General features: G+C 45.3%; 1 protein-coding gene across 1 annotated transcript in view; it reads right to left on the bottom strand.

The window, feature by feature from the left end:
* Positions 1 to 8,374: 8,374 nt before the first annotated feature.
* Positions 8,375 to 17,679, bottom strand: part of Cdcp1 (CUB domain containing protein 1) — a 47,246-nt gene continuing 37,941 nt past the window's right edge. The window contains exons 7-9 of the mRNA XM_045136815.1: positions 14,962 to 15,327; positions 13,073 to 13,157; positions 8,375 to 11,669 (exon numbers count right to left, since the gene is read on the bottom strand). Coding sequence (XP_044992750.1) covers positions 11,243 to 11,669; positions 13,073 to 13,157; positions 14,962 to 15,327 — 878 coding nt within the window. The 3' untranslated portion in view covers positions 8,375 to 11,242. The remainder of the gene's footprint in view (positions 11,670 to 13,072; positions 13,158 to 14,961; positions 15,328 to 17,679) is intronic.

The following is a 17,679-nucleotide window of genomic DNA, read 5'->3' as shown; positions in this document are numbered from 1 at the left end:
GCATGTGTAAGGCCTGGTCTTACTCCCAGCACTGCAATTAAGCAACATCAACAAAAACTATATGTCAGTCTGTAGCCATATGCCAGCAGCCATATGCTGCTGTTTAGCTTGTCTCATTAATATCTCAACAAAGCATTTAATGGGATGGAAAGCCATCCCAGCTTGGGGCCATGCTTAACAAATTAAGGAGCCATTGCCACTGCCTAAGGCCTACCTAGAGCTGGTGACCCCCACCCACCCTCCATCCTACATGTCAGCTTCTCCATCAGCTCATTGCAAGGGAACTCACACATCATAGGCAATCGTTAAGAGTGACTGGACAGAACTAGATTGATTGGATGCCCAGCAGAATAAATGCCCCATGCTTTAGGGCTATCAGTGCTAAAACCCTTCATGTAGAGCAAGGCAGATGTGACACCATGTTTAATTATCACTCAAACCTCAGTGAGGAGCTGAAGATAGACACAACCATGTTGACATGTTAGTGCAAGAAATTTCTTCTGGCAGCAGCTGTAGATAGTACAATTTTCTGTCTTAAAAATCCATGTCCCTGGCCTAGAGAAGTAAAATGAATTAAAAAAAAAAAACTGTTTTGGGGCTGGAGAGATGACTTTGCAGTTAAGGTGCTTGCCTATGAAGCCTAAGGACCCGGGCTTGATTCCCTAGTAGTCATGTAAGCCAGAGGTGACACATGCATCTGGAGTTCATTTGCAGTGGCTAGAGGCCCTGGCTTGCCCACTCTATCTATCTTAAGTGAACAAATAAAATATAAAAAACAATAAAAACACTATTTTTTATTTATTTGAGAGAAAGAAAGAAGCAGGCAGAGAAAGGGAGAGAGAGAACATGGATATGCCAGGGCCTCCTGCTACTGTAAACAAACTCCAGATGTATATGCCACTTTGTGCATCTGGCTTTACATGGGTACTGGGGAATCAAACATAGGAATTGAACTTTGCAAATAAGTGCCTTTAACCATTGAGCCATCTCTTTAGCCCCAGATTTTTTTTTAAACACCAAAGACAAAGGTTTTTATTGTCTCAAAAGGACCTTGTTATTCAACCTACCAGGTGGTTTAAGAAAACTGACAATATACTTTCATCTTGGATAAATTGGAATGATTGGACACCAAACTTTTTTTTAATAGTATAGGACATTTTAATCTTCTTTATTGGAAGAATACATACAGCTGATATTTATCAAAGGGTTGTTATTTGCAGAAATGGCATAGGATTGGAAGTGGGAAAGATCAGACCTTGGAAAGGAAGAGCTGAATTGGCAGAGTGAACTGCCCAACAACCCTTCCTTCTGCCATGTCTACAGCATCCTCATGGGTAAATGGATGGCTTGCTCTCTAAACAAATTTTAGTATCCCTTCTACTTTACCAGTTCTTTCCTTTTTTTTTTCTTGCCAGGGGAAATTGGTCAACTAATATCAAGTTATAAGTCTATCTTAGTGTTATTTCAAAAATTTGTTTTAATTTTTATTTATTCATTGGCCTGTGTGGGGGTATGTATAAGCATGCCAGGGTCTATTGCCTCTGCAAACAAATGCCAGATATTTGTGCCATATTTTTTTGGGGGGGCATCTGGTTTATATGGCCAATAGGCTGTGCAAACAAAAGCCTTTAACCACAGAGCCATCTTATCTTAAAATTTTTTAAATAGGAATTGAACCTAGGACTTGGTGCATGCTAGGCAATGCCTTATCACTGAGATATGAATCTAAACTCTCTTTTTGAGGTAGGGTCTCATTGAATTGACAAGGTTGGTTTGAACTCACACTATAGCTAAGGCAAGGTTTGAATTTTCAATCCTTCTGCCTCAGCCTCCTGAGTAGCTGCTTTGTCCCATCAGTCCTGGCTATTGTTTTTCTTTTCTCTCTTTACCTGCCTCCCTCCCTTTCTTCCTTTCTTTCTTTTGGAAAAAGTCCTTCACTATGTAGCCAAGGTTGGCCTCAAGCTCGTGATGACTCTTCTATCAGGCCTGGCTGTTGGTTTTCTCTCTCTTTCCTTGCCTCCTTCTCTCCCTCCCTTCTTCCTCCCTCCCTTTCTTCCTTTCTTTCTTTCTTTCTTTTTTTTTTTTTTTGGAAAAAAGGCCTTTACTATGTAGCCAAGGTTGGCCTTAAGCTCATGATGATTCTTTTGCCTCAACTTCCCAAGAGCTGGGATTGCAGGTGTGAGCCACCAAGCCTGGAATTCATGGTTTTGTTTTCCTGTCATCTGTATTTTCTCTCAAACACTTTTTTTTTTTTTTCTCCCTGAGGTAGGGTTTCACCCTGACCCAAGCTGACCTGGAATTCACTATGTAGTCTCAGGCTGGCCTCGAACTCACAGCGATCCTCCCACCTTTGCCTCCCAAGTGCTGGGATTAAAGGCGTGTGCCACCACACCGGGCTTGCTTTTCTTTTCTTTTCTTTACTTTCTTTTTGGAACCATTGATGATTGCTATGATTCTCTGCTCTCAGGCAATTATCAGCTTGTTCTCTAGGGAGGTGGACTGCATGCAGGTCTATTTGATTATCACTTCCTCAGAGAGAGTTCCTCAATCCCTCCACCCCCCACTCTTTTCCTTTACCACACTTATATAACATAACATAAAACATTACCTATTAATTTGCTTATTGTTTATTATTTGCCCAAATTTTCAGTCCTACCAGAAGGGAAGCAAGCTTACTGCTTTATCCCCAGGGCCTAGTTTGCACTCAGTAAATAATTTATTGCTTGACAGGATGAAGGAATGAATAAAGGTAGGTAGAGGGCTGGAGAGATGGCTCAGCGGTTAAAGTGCTTGCCTGCAAAACTCAGTGATTCAAGTTCAGTTCCCCAGTATTCATGAAAGCCAGATGCACAAAGTGGCACGTGCATTTGGAGTTTGTTCGCAGTGGGTTAAGGCCCTGTGCACCCATTCTCTGTCTGTGTCTGTCTCTACTTGCAAATATATAAAAAATATTAAAAAAAAAAAGTAGGTGGCAATGACAAGTCTACTTCTTGGTCTGGCACTTTCCCCCATTTCATGCAAAATATGAGAACCACCTCTCCAGAGGCTAAATTTACTAGGGAATGAAATAATTGACTCACAGTACCTTAGGATAAGAAAAAGGGTGACAACCATGTAGAAGAGCCTGAAAAAAAACTAGTACTGGAAGCTAAATACTGGGAAGCGATAATCAAGTAGATAAAGTTTTCATTTTTAAGTTAACCATATCCTCTCAAGGTTCAAACTCGAAAGTTACAGTGGTGGAAACAGTGAAAGTTTCCCAGCCAGTTTCCTTCCTTAAGGGAAACACTGTTCAGTTTCTATTTAACAAGATTTTTGTTTTTGTTTTTGTTCTTTTTAGGTAGGGTCTCACTCTAGCCAAGGCTGACTTGTAATTTACTCTGTAGTCTCAAGGGTGGCCTTTGAACTCACAGCGATCCTATCTCTGCCTCCCGAGTGCTGGGATTAAAGGCGTATGTCACTACGCTTGGCTTTACAAGATTTTCTTTCAAACTTCTTTTTTAAAACGTTCCAGATGCTTAGTGGCTATTTAGAAATGCTGGCTTTGCTTTCAGCTAACCACAGTGAAGAAGTGATATGTTTTTAAAGATCTTTGAGAGAGCAGAGCTGTTTATACAAGGCTCTTGTTGATGCTGGAGGTATCCTTGGCAGAAGATGGGGCGGGGAAACTTGGTGGTTGCTACAATTACTTTAAACCATTCCACTGAGGTTGCTACGTCCCTCCACTACACTCAGTTACTGTGCCCATTGAGGTGCAGCCTCATCTCCAGTCATCCCTGACTGTCTGGCAGATTTAGACACACAGGTCCACCTAAGACATGGGCAGGTAAGACAATGCACTTCTGTTCCTGTGTCCTGGCTGTTGAGCCCACATTTCCAGAACTCCCTGAGGCTTCATGAAGGCTGTAGGGCCATAGGCAGCTTGCTGACAGCTAATTTTTAATTTATTTGCAAGCAGAGAAAGAGAGGGAAAGAGAGATGGGGAGAAAGCAAAAAAAGAGAATGGGCATGCCAGGGTCTGTAGCCACTGTAAAAGAACTCCAGATGCATGCGCTACCCTGTATATCTGGCTTTATGTGGATACTGGGGAATTGAACCTGGGTGGTTAGTATTTGCAGGCAAGTGCCTTAACCTCTGAGATTTCTATTCAGTATTCTCTTTCTTTCTTTCCTCCTTTTTTTTTTTTCTTTTTTGAAGTCTCACTCTGTTCCAGGCTGACCTGCAATTCACTATGTAGCCTCAGGCTGGCCTCAAACTCACAGTCATCCTCCTACCTTGGCCTCCTGCATTCTGGGATTAAAGGTGTGTGCCCCCACACGTGGCTAACAGCTAAATGTTTTGGAGAGGATGAAGGGAGGTGTTGAGGCAGACAAGCATAAGGAATTAGTTTAGCCATCCAGAACTCTGCTTGGCTTGAGCTACAGTCTTCTAAACAATGCACCTATCAACCTGTTGGCATCCTGGAATCCCTCTTGCATGGAGCTAGCTGTACCTATACTCTGCTCCACACAATGAACTCGTTCTCTCCTCCCTTAGTGAGCACCGTTCCTTATCAGTTCCTATTCAAATATATTCTTAGGTAGATCCAGGATTGGCCCAGCAGACCATCCAGCCTGTGCAAGTGTTGGGTGCATATGCAGTAAGGCAAACTATTCCTTAAGTGAACTTTTAGGGAGAAGCCCCTATTTACCATCTTATACCTATGCACAATAGGGCATGCTATGATGGGAAGGAACGTGCAATAGAGAAAATGTTATATAAGCCAAACCTGTCAATCAAACCAGAGGACCACTCAAACCATGCCTCTAGCAGCTGGTTTATCCTCCCCTAAAAATCCTATAGAAGTAAAGCCCAGCCATGCATGGTGGCGCATGCCTTTAACCCCAGCACTTGGGAGGCAGAGGTAGGAGGATCACCAGGAGTTCCAGGCCACCCTGAGACTACATAGTGAATTCCAGGTCAGCCTGAGCTAGAGTGAGACCTTACCTCAACAAAGCAAAGCAAAACAAAACAAAACAAAAGTAAAGCCCCAGACTGTTTTCTGTGCTCTTGAGTACTTTCCCCTGGTTGTGGCAGTGTATTTATTTTTACTAAAACATTTGTTTTTTATTTATTTGAAAGAGAGACAGAGGCAGATAGAGTGAGAGAATGGGTGCACCAGGGCCTCCAGCCATTGCAAACAAACTCCAGATGCATATGCCACCTTGTGCATCTGGCTTCAATGGGTCTTGGGAAATCAAACCTGGGTTTTGGCTTTGCAGGCAAATGCCTTACCTGCTAAGTCATCTCTCCAGTCCTATTTTTGTTTGTCTTTTTAAAATATTTTTATTTATTTGAGAGAAAAAAGACTGAGTATGGGCGCTTCTGAGCCTCTTGCTACAAATGAACTCCAGACATATGTGCCACTTTGTGCATCTGGCTTTATGTGGGTTCTGGGGAATCAAACCAGATCATTAGGCTTTGAACGCATGTACCTTAACCATTAAGCCATCACTCCAGCCTGTAAATAACTAAAAAAATATTTTTATTTATTTGAGAGACAGGGGGAGGGAGAGAGAGCATGAGAGAGAATGGGTGCTGCAAGCAAATTCCAGATGCATGCACCATTTTGTGCATCTGACTTATGTGGGTCCTGGAGAATTGGACCTGGGTCCTTAGGATTTGCAGGCAAGGGCCTTAACTGCTAAGCCATTTCTCCAGCCCTGTGGGTAATGTATTTAACTCGTCACCATAACTTTGTTCTTTTATTATTATTTTAAATTTATTTATTTGAGAGAGGGAGATAAGACAAAGGGGAAGATAGAGACTCTATGGGCGTGCCAGAGCATCTAGCCCCTGCAAACAAACTCCAGACATCTGCATCATCTTGTGCATCTGGCTTTATGTGGGTACTGAGGAAATGAACCTGGGTCCCTTGGCTTTGCAGGTAAGCACCTGAACTGCTAAACCATCCCTCCAGCGCCACTTTGTTCTTAATAACGTTTAAAAAAGACCAGCAAAGAACTTAATTAAGAACAAAATGGTGCTGGAGAGATGGCTCAGCAGTTAAGGCACTTGCCTGCAAAGCCTAATGACTTGGGTTTGATTCCCCAGTACACATAAAAAGCCAGATGTACAAAGTGGCACATGCATCTGGAGTTTGTTTATAGTGGCTAGAGGCCCTGGCATGCCCATTCTCTCTCTACCTCCTCTATCTTTCTGTGCTTGAAAATAAAGTAAAAATATTTTTTTTTGTTTTATTTGAGAGCAACAGACAGAGAGAGGAAGAGGGAGGGGAGAAGGGAGAAAGAGAGACAGAGAGAGAGAGAAAGAGAGAGAGAGAGAGAGAGAGAGAGAGAGAGAGAGAGAGAGGGAGAGAGGGAGAGACAGAAGAGAGAATGGGCGCATCAGGGCCTCTAGTCACTGCAAACGAACTCCAGATGCGTGCACCCCCTTGTGCTTCTGGCTAACGTGGTCCTGGGGAACCGAGCCTTGAACCGGGGTCCTTAGGCTTCACAGGCAAGCACTTAACTGCTAAGCCATCTCTCCAGCCCAAAGTAAAAACAAACTTTTTAAAATAATTTACTAATATGACAGAGAAAGGAGAGAGAGAGAGGGAGAGGGAGAGAGAGAGATTGGGTCTGCTAGGGCCTTCAGCCACTGCAAATGAACACTCCAGATGCATGTGCCAACTTGTGCATCTGGTTTATGTAGGTTCTAGGGAATAAAATCTAGGTCCTTTGGCTTTGCAGGCAAGCACCTTAACTGCTAAGCCATCCCACCAGCCCTGAAAATAAACTTTTAAGAATGTGGAAACACTCGGACAGAGGCCACTGTTAACAGGCTGAGTTTATTAGACATACCTGTCTTACTCCATTTTCTGTTGCTGTAACAGAATACTTGAGACTAGTTAGTTTATAAAGGAAAGTTGATTGGTTTATGGTTCTGGAGGCTGGGAAGCCCTAGGGCATGGTGGTAGCTTCTGCTTGGCCTTGGCTAAGGGCTTTGTGTTGCATCCTAGAAAGCTGGAAGAGTGGAAGGGAGCAATATATGCAAGGGAGATGCATTCATTACTTTTGTCATTGCTGTGACATAATATCTGACAGTGGGCCTGGAGAGAAGGCTCAGCAGTGAAAAGTGCTTGCTTGCAAAGCCTGACACCTTGGGCTCCATTTCCTAGTACACACGTGAAGCCATATGCACAAAGTAATGCATGCAACTGGAGTTTGTTTGCAGAGGCTAGATGTCCTGGTGTGCCAATTCTCTCTCTCTTTACTTCCTTGAAAATAACTAATAAAGAAAAAAAATTAAAAATACTTGACAGGGCTGGAGAGATGGCTTAGTGTCTAAGGCACTTAACCTGCAAAGCCTAATGACCCAGTATCCATGTAAAGCCAGATGCACAGGGTGGTGCATGCATCTGGAGTTTGCAGTGGCAAGAGGCTCTAGTATGCCCATTCTCCATCTTTCAAAAAAAATAAGTAAAAATATGTAACAGAAATAAACTAAGAGAGGAAGGATTTATTTAACTCGTTTTCAGAGGCTTCATTCATCATGGAGAGGGTGTGGTTAGCAGAGGACGTCACACCATGGCAGACCAGGACGCAGGGCGAGTGGGATGCCGGCGCTCAGCTGCCCTTGAACTCATGACCATCCTTCCTCAGCTTCCCAGCGCTGGAATTATAGGTGTGCGCTTCCACACTTGGCTAGGACCCAATCTTATTTCAGAACAAAAACACGTGCTTCCCACGGTGTACAGCATCAAGTGAAGGGGGAGGGCTGGAGAGATGGCATAGCGGTTAAGGTGCTTGCCTGTGAAGCCTAAGGACCCATGCTCGACTCTCCCAGATGCAGTGATGTAAGCGTGCAATGTCACACGTGCACACACACCTGGAGTTTGATTAGTGGCTGGAGACCCTGGTGCGCCCATTCTTTCTCTGTTTCTCTTCTGGCCCTCACATAAAAAAGGGCCAGTCTGTTGGGCTTGCCTCAAAAAAAAAAAAAAAAAAGGAAGACTCTGGCCCAAAGCCCAACTTTTTATATAATAAACCCTCAGCAGAGTGTGGAGGACACAGTGGCTACTGAACCCATGTGGAGCTTGTCACAAGAGACAGCTTGAGAATCTGGACCTCTACAGGGGACAAACAGAGCACTTAGGGTTGGAGAGAGGGCTTAGCAGTGAAGGTACTTGCCTGCAAAGCCTAAGAACTCATGTTCAAATCTCCAGGTCCCATGTAAGCCAGATGGACATGACATAAGCATGCAATGTCGCACATGTGCACAAGGGAGTGCACACATCTGGATTTCATTCATGGTAACTGAAGGCCTTGGTGCATCCATTCTCTATGCTTCTTTCTCTCTTTCAAAATAAAAAGAGCATTTAAACAACTCAATATGTATTTATTTTAAACTGTTTATTAAAAAAAAAAAACTACAGGAAGTGAATGTTACCTAAAAAGTCTATTAAATAAATTATTTCCAGATAAACACTGCTGATCCACACAAACTGATCCTTAAGTTGCACATAGGTAATATTCAATGAACTGAGAATTGTCCTCGTGGACCCTTTCTTGATGTTTTCCTTCTGTGCACTTGGGATTATTTCTGCCTAAACTGGTCTTGCCCATGGTTCCAGCTGATAGGCACAAGGCCTTCCAGCAAATCCAGGGTGGGTGCTGGGCTTGTACAGTGAGAACCAATACCTGGCATCTGACTGGAATCCTATGAGCCTGGAATATTGTATAAAAGTGGTGCCTGGGCTTTAAGAATGAACCAGGGCTAATCTGTCTGGTTGGGTCCTGCTCTGAGGCATTGCTCTGCAGACCTACCCAGAGTTCAGGGAGCCAGCAATTGGGCTGGAGCATTCTGTTGAAGAAAACATCCAGGCAGGGCTCTTGAAAATGATGTTGTGACCAGTGCAAAGGTGGCCAACCACAGTCAGGAGGGGCACAAAGGACCCTGAGGGGCACTTGAGAGGCAGCAGTCAGAAGAGAAAGCACAGGGTGTGGGGACCCCACATGGGTGATTCTAGATGAAGACGCTGCATTCCTCTGTGGCCCTTCTTGGAGAGGCTGTAAACACCTTGGTAGATGGGTGGGTTGTAACCTTCCCTCCTTCTGGAAAGGAGTTAGAAGACAGTGGTTCCAAGATGCAGTGTCATGGGTAGCACACAGGATATAGTTAACAAAATACATCTTCACTCTTCTGGAAGGAGCCTGAGGGACCTTGCAGTTCACACCCTCGAGGAGATTGCAGAGCCCCCACCACGAGGCAGCATGGACAAATTGATGTGGTACATTTCCAAGGTAAACTGAACACAGTGAAAGACACTTATTTTTTGAAGAAGGTTTTTGCCTCCGAAGTACCGAACTTCAGATCTGAGCAGGCAGGCCCGCTGTTCACCCTAGGGAGGCATCTGGTCCAGATCCTCTCAGCCAGATTTTTAGGTAACATTTTTGCGAATTTTAAATGTAGTAACTAATTTTTATTTACTTATTCATTCATTATTTCTTGGTGTGTATATGGCTGCATATGGCATTGATATGGGTGGATGTGAACATGCCAGGGTACACATGTGGAGTTCCGTGGATAATCTTGGGGTATTGGTCCTTGCTTCACTTGAGACGGGGTCTCTCTTGCTTGCTGCTGTGAAAGCCAGAGTAGCTGGCTATGGGCTTCAGGATTCTCCTGACTCTGCCTCCCATGGCTGTCGGTGCTTTGGGATGAAAGCTGCATATACTACTTGCATCTGGCTGGTTCTAAACTCTGGTGGCCAGGCTTGTGCAGCAAGAACTTTTAACCACTGAGCCATGTCCTCAGCTCCTCATATTTTACAGACTGCAGGCTAAACAAAATACCATCTGGGCTGAGTCATTCTGTACTGTTTCCTGAGTATCAGCAGGAAGGTGGGGTAGGCAGAACAGTAGCTTCCCAAAGATGACCACACCTAGTCCCAGCCAGTAGATATAGTACTTGGTACAGTAAACAGATTTTCCACAGTGACTAAGTTTAGGCTGTTGAGATGGGGCACGGGGGGGGGGGGGGGGCGGGGGGGTAGGGAAGACATTCTGGATATGCAAAGTAGGAGACTTGGCAACCAGTAATGCAGTGTGAGGTCTTACTCAGCCATGGACTTCTCCAGAAGCTGGGAAAGGCACGGAAAGATTCTCCCAAGAGTCTTTGGGAGCACAGCTCTGCTGACACCCTGATATTAGGTCACTCAAACTCTATTTCCCTATTTTGAGAATTCTGATCTCCAGAACTGCAAGAGAGTAGTAACTTTTAAGCCACCAAAGGAGACATTGTTTCAGGAAACTAACCCAGATGGTCATTGACTGGGATGTATTTAAACTTTCTTATTTATTTATTTATTTATGAATGAAGCAGGGTCTTGCTCTAACCCAGGCTGACCTGGAACTCACACTGTAGCCTAGACTGGCTTCAAGCTCATGATGATTCTCCTACCTCAGCCTCCCAAGTGGATTAAAGGCATGCGATACCAGTCCTAGCCATATTTAGACATTTTTAGAGTATAAAAATAGTTTGGAAATTTCTGTTTAAGTGTTGAAGTGTTGCTGCAGCTGAGAGAGCTACATGCAGCAGTTCAATGGATCTGCTCTTATTTCTAGGAGTAGAGGACCATGGGGCTCATGACAAATTTTGTATGGACAACCCCATGGAAGTCTCTTACCAAGGGAGATGTGCCTCATCACTCAAACGCATAGCATTTTTTTTGGGGTCTGGACTGGTTGCCAATCATCCCTAACACACAGAGATAGACACATCCAAGCCAGTTATCATGAGTCATGACCACACCAGGGGAAGAGAGCTACCTGGTTCCATGCTCAACCTTTCACACACATAGGACCACTAAATAAATAAGGCACAGTGTCATTTTCACCCAGGTGACTCCAGTGAGAGCAGGGACCCTGGGTGGAGCTCCTGGGGATCAGGGTCTCTGTGTATCACCCTGAATTCAGACCCCTTGAAGCCTCATTCTGGGTAGTCACGGCCCTCTCCTGTCATTGTGGTTGGTCCATAACACAACCCGAGGTCAGAAGGACGTGCGCTGTGGAGATTGCATCCAGATCAAAAGCCGTCATTTGCTTGTCGCTGGGACGAATCCATGGGGAAACTGGGAGTTGGTGATACCCAGAAAAACCCACTCTTCCCTCTACTTGATGTCTCTTCCTGTGGGGACACTTTTGCGTATCTTAGCGTCCTGTGTCATGAATCTCAACAAAGTCTTTGCACTGGGTTCAGGTTATTTTTCTGGCTCCACTGGCTCCTGGGTGTTGAGCAAGGGTATGTCTGTGTCCCTGTTACATACCTCTCCCCTATTGGGGTGTGAGAAGGTATAGGGCTCACTGTCAGATTCAGGAGAGCTGGATGGCACTGGCTCATCTGCAGTGAACTTTGCAGTTGGGGTCCTGGAGCATCCAGGGGCTGCGGAGGGAGGGCAGTCTCCCACGGGACCCTGGAAGGGCCGGTAGGTGTCCACCTCTGGCTGGAGGAAGGATCCATTGGAGTCCTGCAGCAAGTGCCCGTACACCATGGTGTCATCAATGACTGCATACACATGGGAGTCATTGTCCTTCCGTCTCTTCTGGAACTTTTGTGGCTGTGGCATTTGGGTGTTGATGTTGCCATTGTAGATGCCCACAGCAGGTCCCTTGCTGACCTTCCTTTTCCTGTTTGAGGGAAGGAAACACAGCCGGAGTCAGAAACACATGGTATCGACAAAAGCCATTTGTATTGCCTTAGGATTCGTTGGGGCTCTGATCAAGTCTACCTCAAATCCCTGAAACCATTTAGTATCTGTCAAGGAAAGTGTCCCAGGCAAAACTTTAGAAGCAAAGAGCTTTCATCTCAGGTTTTCAAGGTAAAAAAATGGTCACAGGTGGGAGAGGTGGTCTAGATGAATTTTAGCAAAATCACTGGTACTAGGGAGATTGCTCAGTGGGTAAAGTGCTTGCCTCAAAAGTACAGGAACCTGAGTGTGAATCCCAGAACCCATGGTGGCCATGGTGGTGCATGGTGCATATCTATAATTCCAGCACCGAGGAAGACACAGGCAGATCCCTGGGGCTTGCTGTTTAGCTACTTAGAAACCTGACATTGACCTCTGGCCCCCACATACATGCCCACACATGTGCGCTCAACTATGCACACACATAGACCACACATACACATGCAAGACAAGATAGGAACAGAACTGCAACAAGTTGGACTCATGTTCCTGTCAGACAACAGAAGCTGCTGTCTTGTGTGGAAAGGAACCAGGTAGTTAACTAACTTCTGCTACCTCTTTGCCACAGGGCTGTCCTGGCACCTGTTTGCAGTCCCATAAACAAACACAAAGCAGATGCTTGTTTAAGAATCTGTGGGAGAACAAGCTGGGGTAACACACCCTTGTTTCTTCTCAAGGTGGTGAAGGGCATGGCTCTCGCCACGTTCACCCCTGCAAACATCAAGCAATTCACAAGGAAGGTACTTGTGCTGGAGCCATAATGTCACAAGTGTGGGTGTGTTTCTCTTATACCCCCAGGTATGGTATTCTTTCCCCCTTGGAATCATAACTCACACCTGGTAATATTATTTGACACTTGATCTTTGGAGGAAACTGGGAAGCAAAACAAATCCCAAAAAACCCTCTAAGTCAATTCTCAACAATAACATCTGAATAAGCCAGGTCTGATGGCACATGCCTGAAATCTCAGGACTGTGTGGGTAGAGGCAGGATGATAAAGAGTTCAAGGCCAGCTTGTGTGACATGGGACTCTGCCTCAAAAACTAAAGGCAGGGCTGGAGAGATGGCTTAGCGGTTAAGCACTTGACTGTGAAGCCTAAGGACCCTGGTTTGAGGCTCGATTCCCCAGGACCCACATTAGCCAGATGCACAAGGGGGCGCACGTGTCTGCAGTTTGTTTGCAGTGGCTGGAGGCCCCTCTCTCTCTCTCTGTCTGTCGCTCTCAAATAAACAAACAAACAAAAAATAAATAAATAAAAGCAACCAACCAACCAACTTAAATCTAGTCTGTGCGATGTCAGCAAGCATTACATCAGTCAGAAAAGTTGGAGAGATTCCACCTACTTTCTTTTCACAAAGCAGATGATGAGTCCCAGGGCAAACAGCAGCAAGGCTCCGCCTCCTGCTGCAGCAATGATAACGGGCAGATCTGTGAACACAGAGACAGGGAGACAGGATGAAACAGGTGGGGTTAATGTTAGGAGAAACTTGAGAAGTCTCTAAGATGACAGTCCCCAGTTTCTTCCCTCCAGGGCACACCCAGGATTTCTTACATCACAAGACTTCTGTTTCCTTCCTCCTGAATTGAGGCTGGCCAACAGAAGGTGGCTGTGCCTAATTTTGGGCCTAATTTCAGAGGACTGTGTACTTTCTCTGTGAGGGTACGCCGGCCAGAGTGCAAGAAGTCTGACTGTGTGGAGGCCACCCAAACTAGCCACAGAGACTCCATGGGGATAAGACCCAACCCAGCTAGCCACAAAGGGAAACCAAAGCCCACTTGAATCATCACAGATACCTGAAGCTAGTCAGTTCCTGCAGATATATGAGCCCCTTTGCCGGGCCTTGTCTGAACTTCTGACCCACAAATTGTGAGCAAGCAAAATAGTTATTAGGTCAATACATTTGGAGAGTTTTATGTAATATTTATTTTTAAAAATACTTTTAGAGCTGGCCTGGGGGGGAAGAATGAGAATAGGCATGCCAAGGCTTCTTGCCACTGCAAATGAACTCCAGATGCATGTGCTCCTGGTGCATTTGGCTTTACATAGGTACTGGGGAGTTGAGCCCATAAATAAGCACCTTTAACCACTGAGCCATATTTCCAGCCCTGTATGTAACATTGTGATAAAATGAAACAGTCCTGAAGGACCTACCACCTCTACCCCAGCGGCTCCTCCTGGCCTACGTGGGGTGTGTCCCTGTCACCAGGTTGTCTCAGAAAAGAAAGAGCAGGGGAGAGAGCCGCAACTGAAATGTCACCAGGACAGGGCTGCTTGTGTTGTCTGCCCATAGCTGCACACAGGAAGAACATGGAGCCGAGAGGGAGGCTGCCCCAGTAGTGACTGAACACTCCTCACCTGTTCCCCAGGAAACTGAAGGCAAGATGCACAGAAAGCAAGAATGCGAGTAAAAACAGAAAATGAAATCAAGAGAAGAAGAAAACCCAAAAGGTAGCCTTGGAGAGGGGGAGGAGTTTTCGCTGTGGCTTTTGGTTTCTACCACTTCTTTGAGTGCATGCATGAACGTGTGCCTGTGTGTGTCCCTGGGATGGAACCCAGAGCCTTGGGCATGCTAAGTGAGCATTTTATATCACTCAGCTACATGCCAGCCTTTGCATGAATCCCCTTGCTGCTGATGAGGCATGGGTTCGCGAGTGGATATTCAATTACCTGACCACTAGACAGGGAAGAGCCAGAAGAAACAGCCTCCACTGCCCCCCGTGATTTGGACACTTTGTGGTCAGTACTGAGTGAAGGCTCCTCACAGATTGCCCTGCCACATGTGCATGTCCTTGTTTGAGGTGATCTGATGGGTCCTGCAACTTTGAGGAACGAGGTAAATGCCTCCTACTGTTCTCAGGCCTACATCAAAGGGCCTTTCACTGGACAAAACAGAAGCAGCAGACCCCATTTGTCTCCGTCACACTTTCCAGGTTCCCACATTTTAATCCTCAGGGAGATCACAGGAGTGAAGACGTTCCCTAGGAAGGGAAGAGTTTACAGACAAGGGATGGTGGTAGACTGACTGACTACAAAATAATCCAAGTGGGTGAAAGAATGTGGCAGCAAGGATGGTACGTGTGTTCTAAGCCTAGCATCAGGAGACCTCACACACTTCCTCTGATGGCTTGAGAGGTCTCTGCCTCCGACATGAGTACTGGCCCAGAGAGAAAGATGATGTGGTGAAAACCCAAGTGAGCTAAATTGACTCAGGTGATCCCTGAAGGAACTTACCCACAGTCCTTGGGGTAAGAGTCACCTGGAAGAGCAGGTCCAGCTGCTTGCCACTCACGGGGCTGCAGTTGGAGATGTTGATCCAGAAGCTGTGACGGTGGAAGCTTGGCTTGGGAAGCACTTCCTCCTCCAGGCTGAAGATCTCCTCGGTTCGTGTCCTCTGTTCCTGAATGATCATGAATGCGCGCCCAGACTGGCAGACTACACCTGTGCGCTCCTTGAGGAAAGTCAGGCAGGCCATCTGGTCACTGGGCACGCTGATGTTCCAGGACACTGAGGAGAGTGCCGGCAGGCCCCGGTCCCAGTTAGGAGTCCTCAGGTAAACCTTATTCTTGGTGTCTGGGGTCACGGTGAAAATGCCTTCCTCTGTAGGACATGGAAGGGGATACAGGTGGATGTTTTATTCATTAAGATGAAGAGAGAAAGAAATAGTGGAGAAGAAGATGCTGAATCATCTAGACTGGTGCTTCCAGAACTTTCTGCCATGATGGAAATGCTTTATGTCATCACTGTTTGAAACTGTTGAGCACTTAAAATGTGTTCATTGTTGCTGAATGCTATAGTCTGGAACTGACATGTCCTCCAACAGCCATGTGTTAAAGGGCTCAATCACAAGCCCATGGTACTACTGGGAGATGACAGAACCTTTAAAATGTGGGGCCGTCAAGCAGGCCAAATGAGCCAATGGGTGCAATAGTGGCACATCTGTTATGGGGGAAACCAACTGCCCTCTAATTTGACTGGATGCCAGTTCCATGGGAGGGAATACATCCCTGATACTGAAAACCTATAACAGGGGTAGTCATGAGTCCTAGGGGTGTAATGTTTGCTGCTGTCTGGCTAAATGTATATACTATGCTCATCAAACTGCCCAGTAAGCACTTCTCTTAATGTTCATATCTATATATTAATGCTACTCTCACTTTTTCATTAGAGAGCTTTCTCTTTTCAGATGGCAATGACCTTGGGATGACTCAGAAGGCATCACAGTGCTGAGAAGAAGTGACAGAGGAGTGCTCAGCACTGAAATATCTCTATCACACCTTCCTAGGCTCAGGGTCCATTGCGGAAGAGGTGGCAGAAAGAATGTAAGAGCCGAAGGAAGGGTAGGACTCCTTACAACATGCTCCCCCCAGACACAAAATGGCCTGGATATCCATGACCTTACAGTGCCTGACACTACCTACAGAAGACCATCATAATAGGAGGAAAAGATGATGACATCAAAACAAAAGAGAGACTGATTGAGAGGGGAAAGGAATATGATGGAGAGTGTAGATTCAAAGGGGAAGATGAGGGGGAGGGAGGGAATTACCATGAGATATTGTTTACAATAATGGAAGTTGTTAATTATGAAAAATAAAACAATAAAAACCCCAAAATGGCTGTGTGGTAATAAATGTCCCTGTCCAAAAAAAAAAAAAAAAAAAAAAAAAACGTGGGGCCAAGTAGAAGGATGTTAGGTCATTAGGAGTGTGCTTTTAAGAGGTGGGATCTTGCCCACTTTTTGCTCTCTCTTTGCTTCCTGGTGGCTATGAGGTGAATTGCTTTCTACATCATGAAGTCCTGCCTTGATGTCCTATCTGTTCCAATACAGGCCTCAAAGCAACTGACCTACCAATGATAGACTAAAAGTGTGAGCCAAATCAAACCTTTCCTGCTTATAAATTCATTGCCTCTGATATCTTTCTCACAGCAATGGAAAGGTGGCTAGCACACCAAAGAAATGTGTTTTTCTTTGTTTTTTAAATAAAGTGTTTAATTTATTTTTTGAGAGATACAAAGAGGCAGAGAGAGAGAAAGACAGAGAGAGATAGTGGGTGTGCTAGGGCCTCCTGCCACTGCAAATGAACTCCAGACATATATGCCACTTTGTGCATCTGGCTTTATGTAGGTACTGCGGAATTGAACCCGGGTTTTTAGGCACTGCAGGCAAGCACCTTAACAGCTGAGCCATCTTTTCAGCTTTTCATTTGCTTAAAACTGAGTTAAATTTAAATAGCCACCTGTGGCTATTGTATTGGTCAGTGAAGGATCAGTCAGACTAGGAGCTCAAATCTTTTGAAAATAAACAAGTAAGCAAGCAAACAAAAAGCGGGCCAGTTTGTTAAATGGATTTTTTTGCAGCTTCCTTTTAGAAATGTTCCAACATAAAGAATGCTTGCCTCTGTCCCTGCTCCACTGTGGGCCTGACATATGTCCACATCTATTTCAGAGAAGAAAAAAGCTTCAGGTGCTGGGAAGAATTCTAGAACTGTCCAGAGATCTGGGATAAGATCTCAAGCTCCAAGCTAATGAGACTGTGCCTGACTTTCAAAGCTCGTAGAAGGGGTTTCTCTGTGAACCTTGGAGATCTCAGGCAGCCTGGACTGACCTTAATATATGTCCAAAGATTCATTTGCTTCCAGCTCATGCTTCTGGGAACAAAAATACAAAGTCATTCTCAATTAAAGGTCTCAGCCAATTTGAGATGGCCTGTGATTAAATATTCTCTCAGCAACTTGTAAAGGTGACTGTGACACTTACAACCAGCTGCGTAGAAGTCACTGTGGTCAGCTATAGTTTTGCCCAAGAACACTGTCCTGAAGAACAGGACCTGTGTGCTGCACAGGGCCATCTTTCTCTGAATAGTCATCTGCCTTCACCATCCTCAACAGACTCTGAATGTGCATACCCACAGTCCTTCAGGTGAGAGTCACCCAGAACAGCAGGTCCAGT

Source organism: Jaculus jaculus, chromosome 17 (genome assembly GCF_020740685.1).
Source record: "Jaculus jaculus isolate mJacJac1 chromosome 17, mJacJac1.mat.Y.cur, whole genome shotgun sequence".
Classification (NCBI taxonomy): Eukaryota; Metazoa; Chordata; class Mammalia; order Rodentia; family Dipodidae; genus Jaculus; species Jaculus jaculus.
The sequence above is the reverse complement of the archived record's forward strand: the minus strand, read 5'-3'. Positions and strand labels throughout refer to the sequence as shown.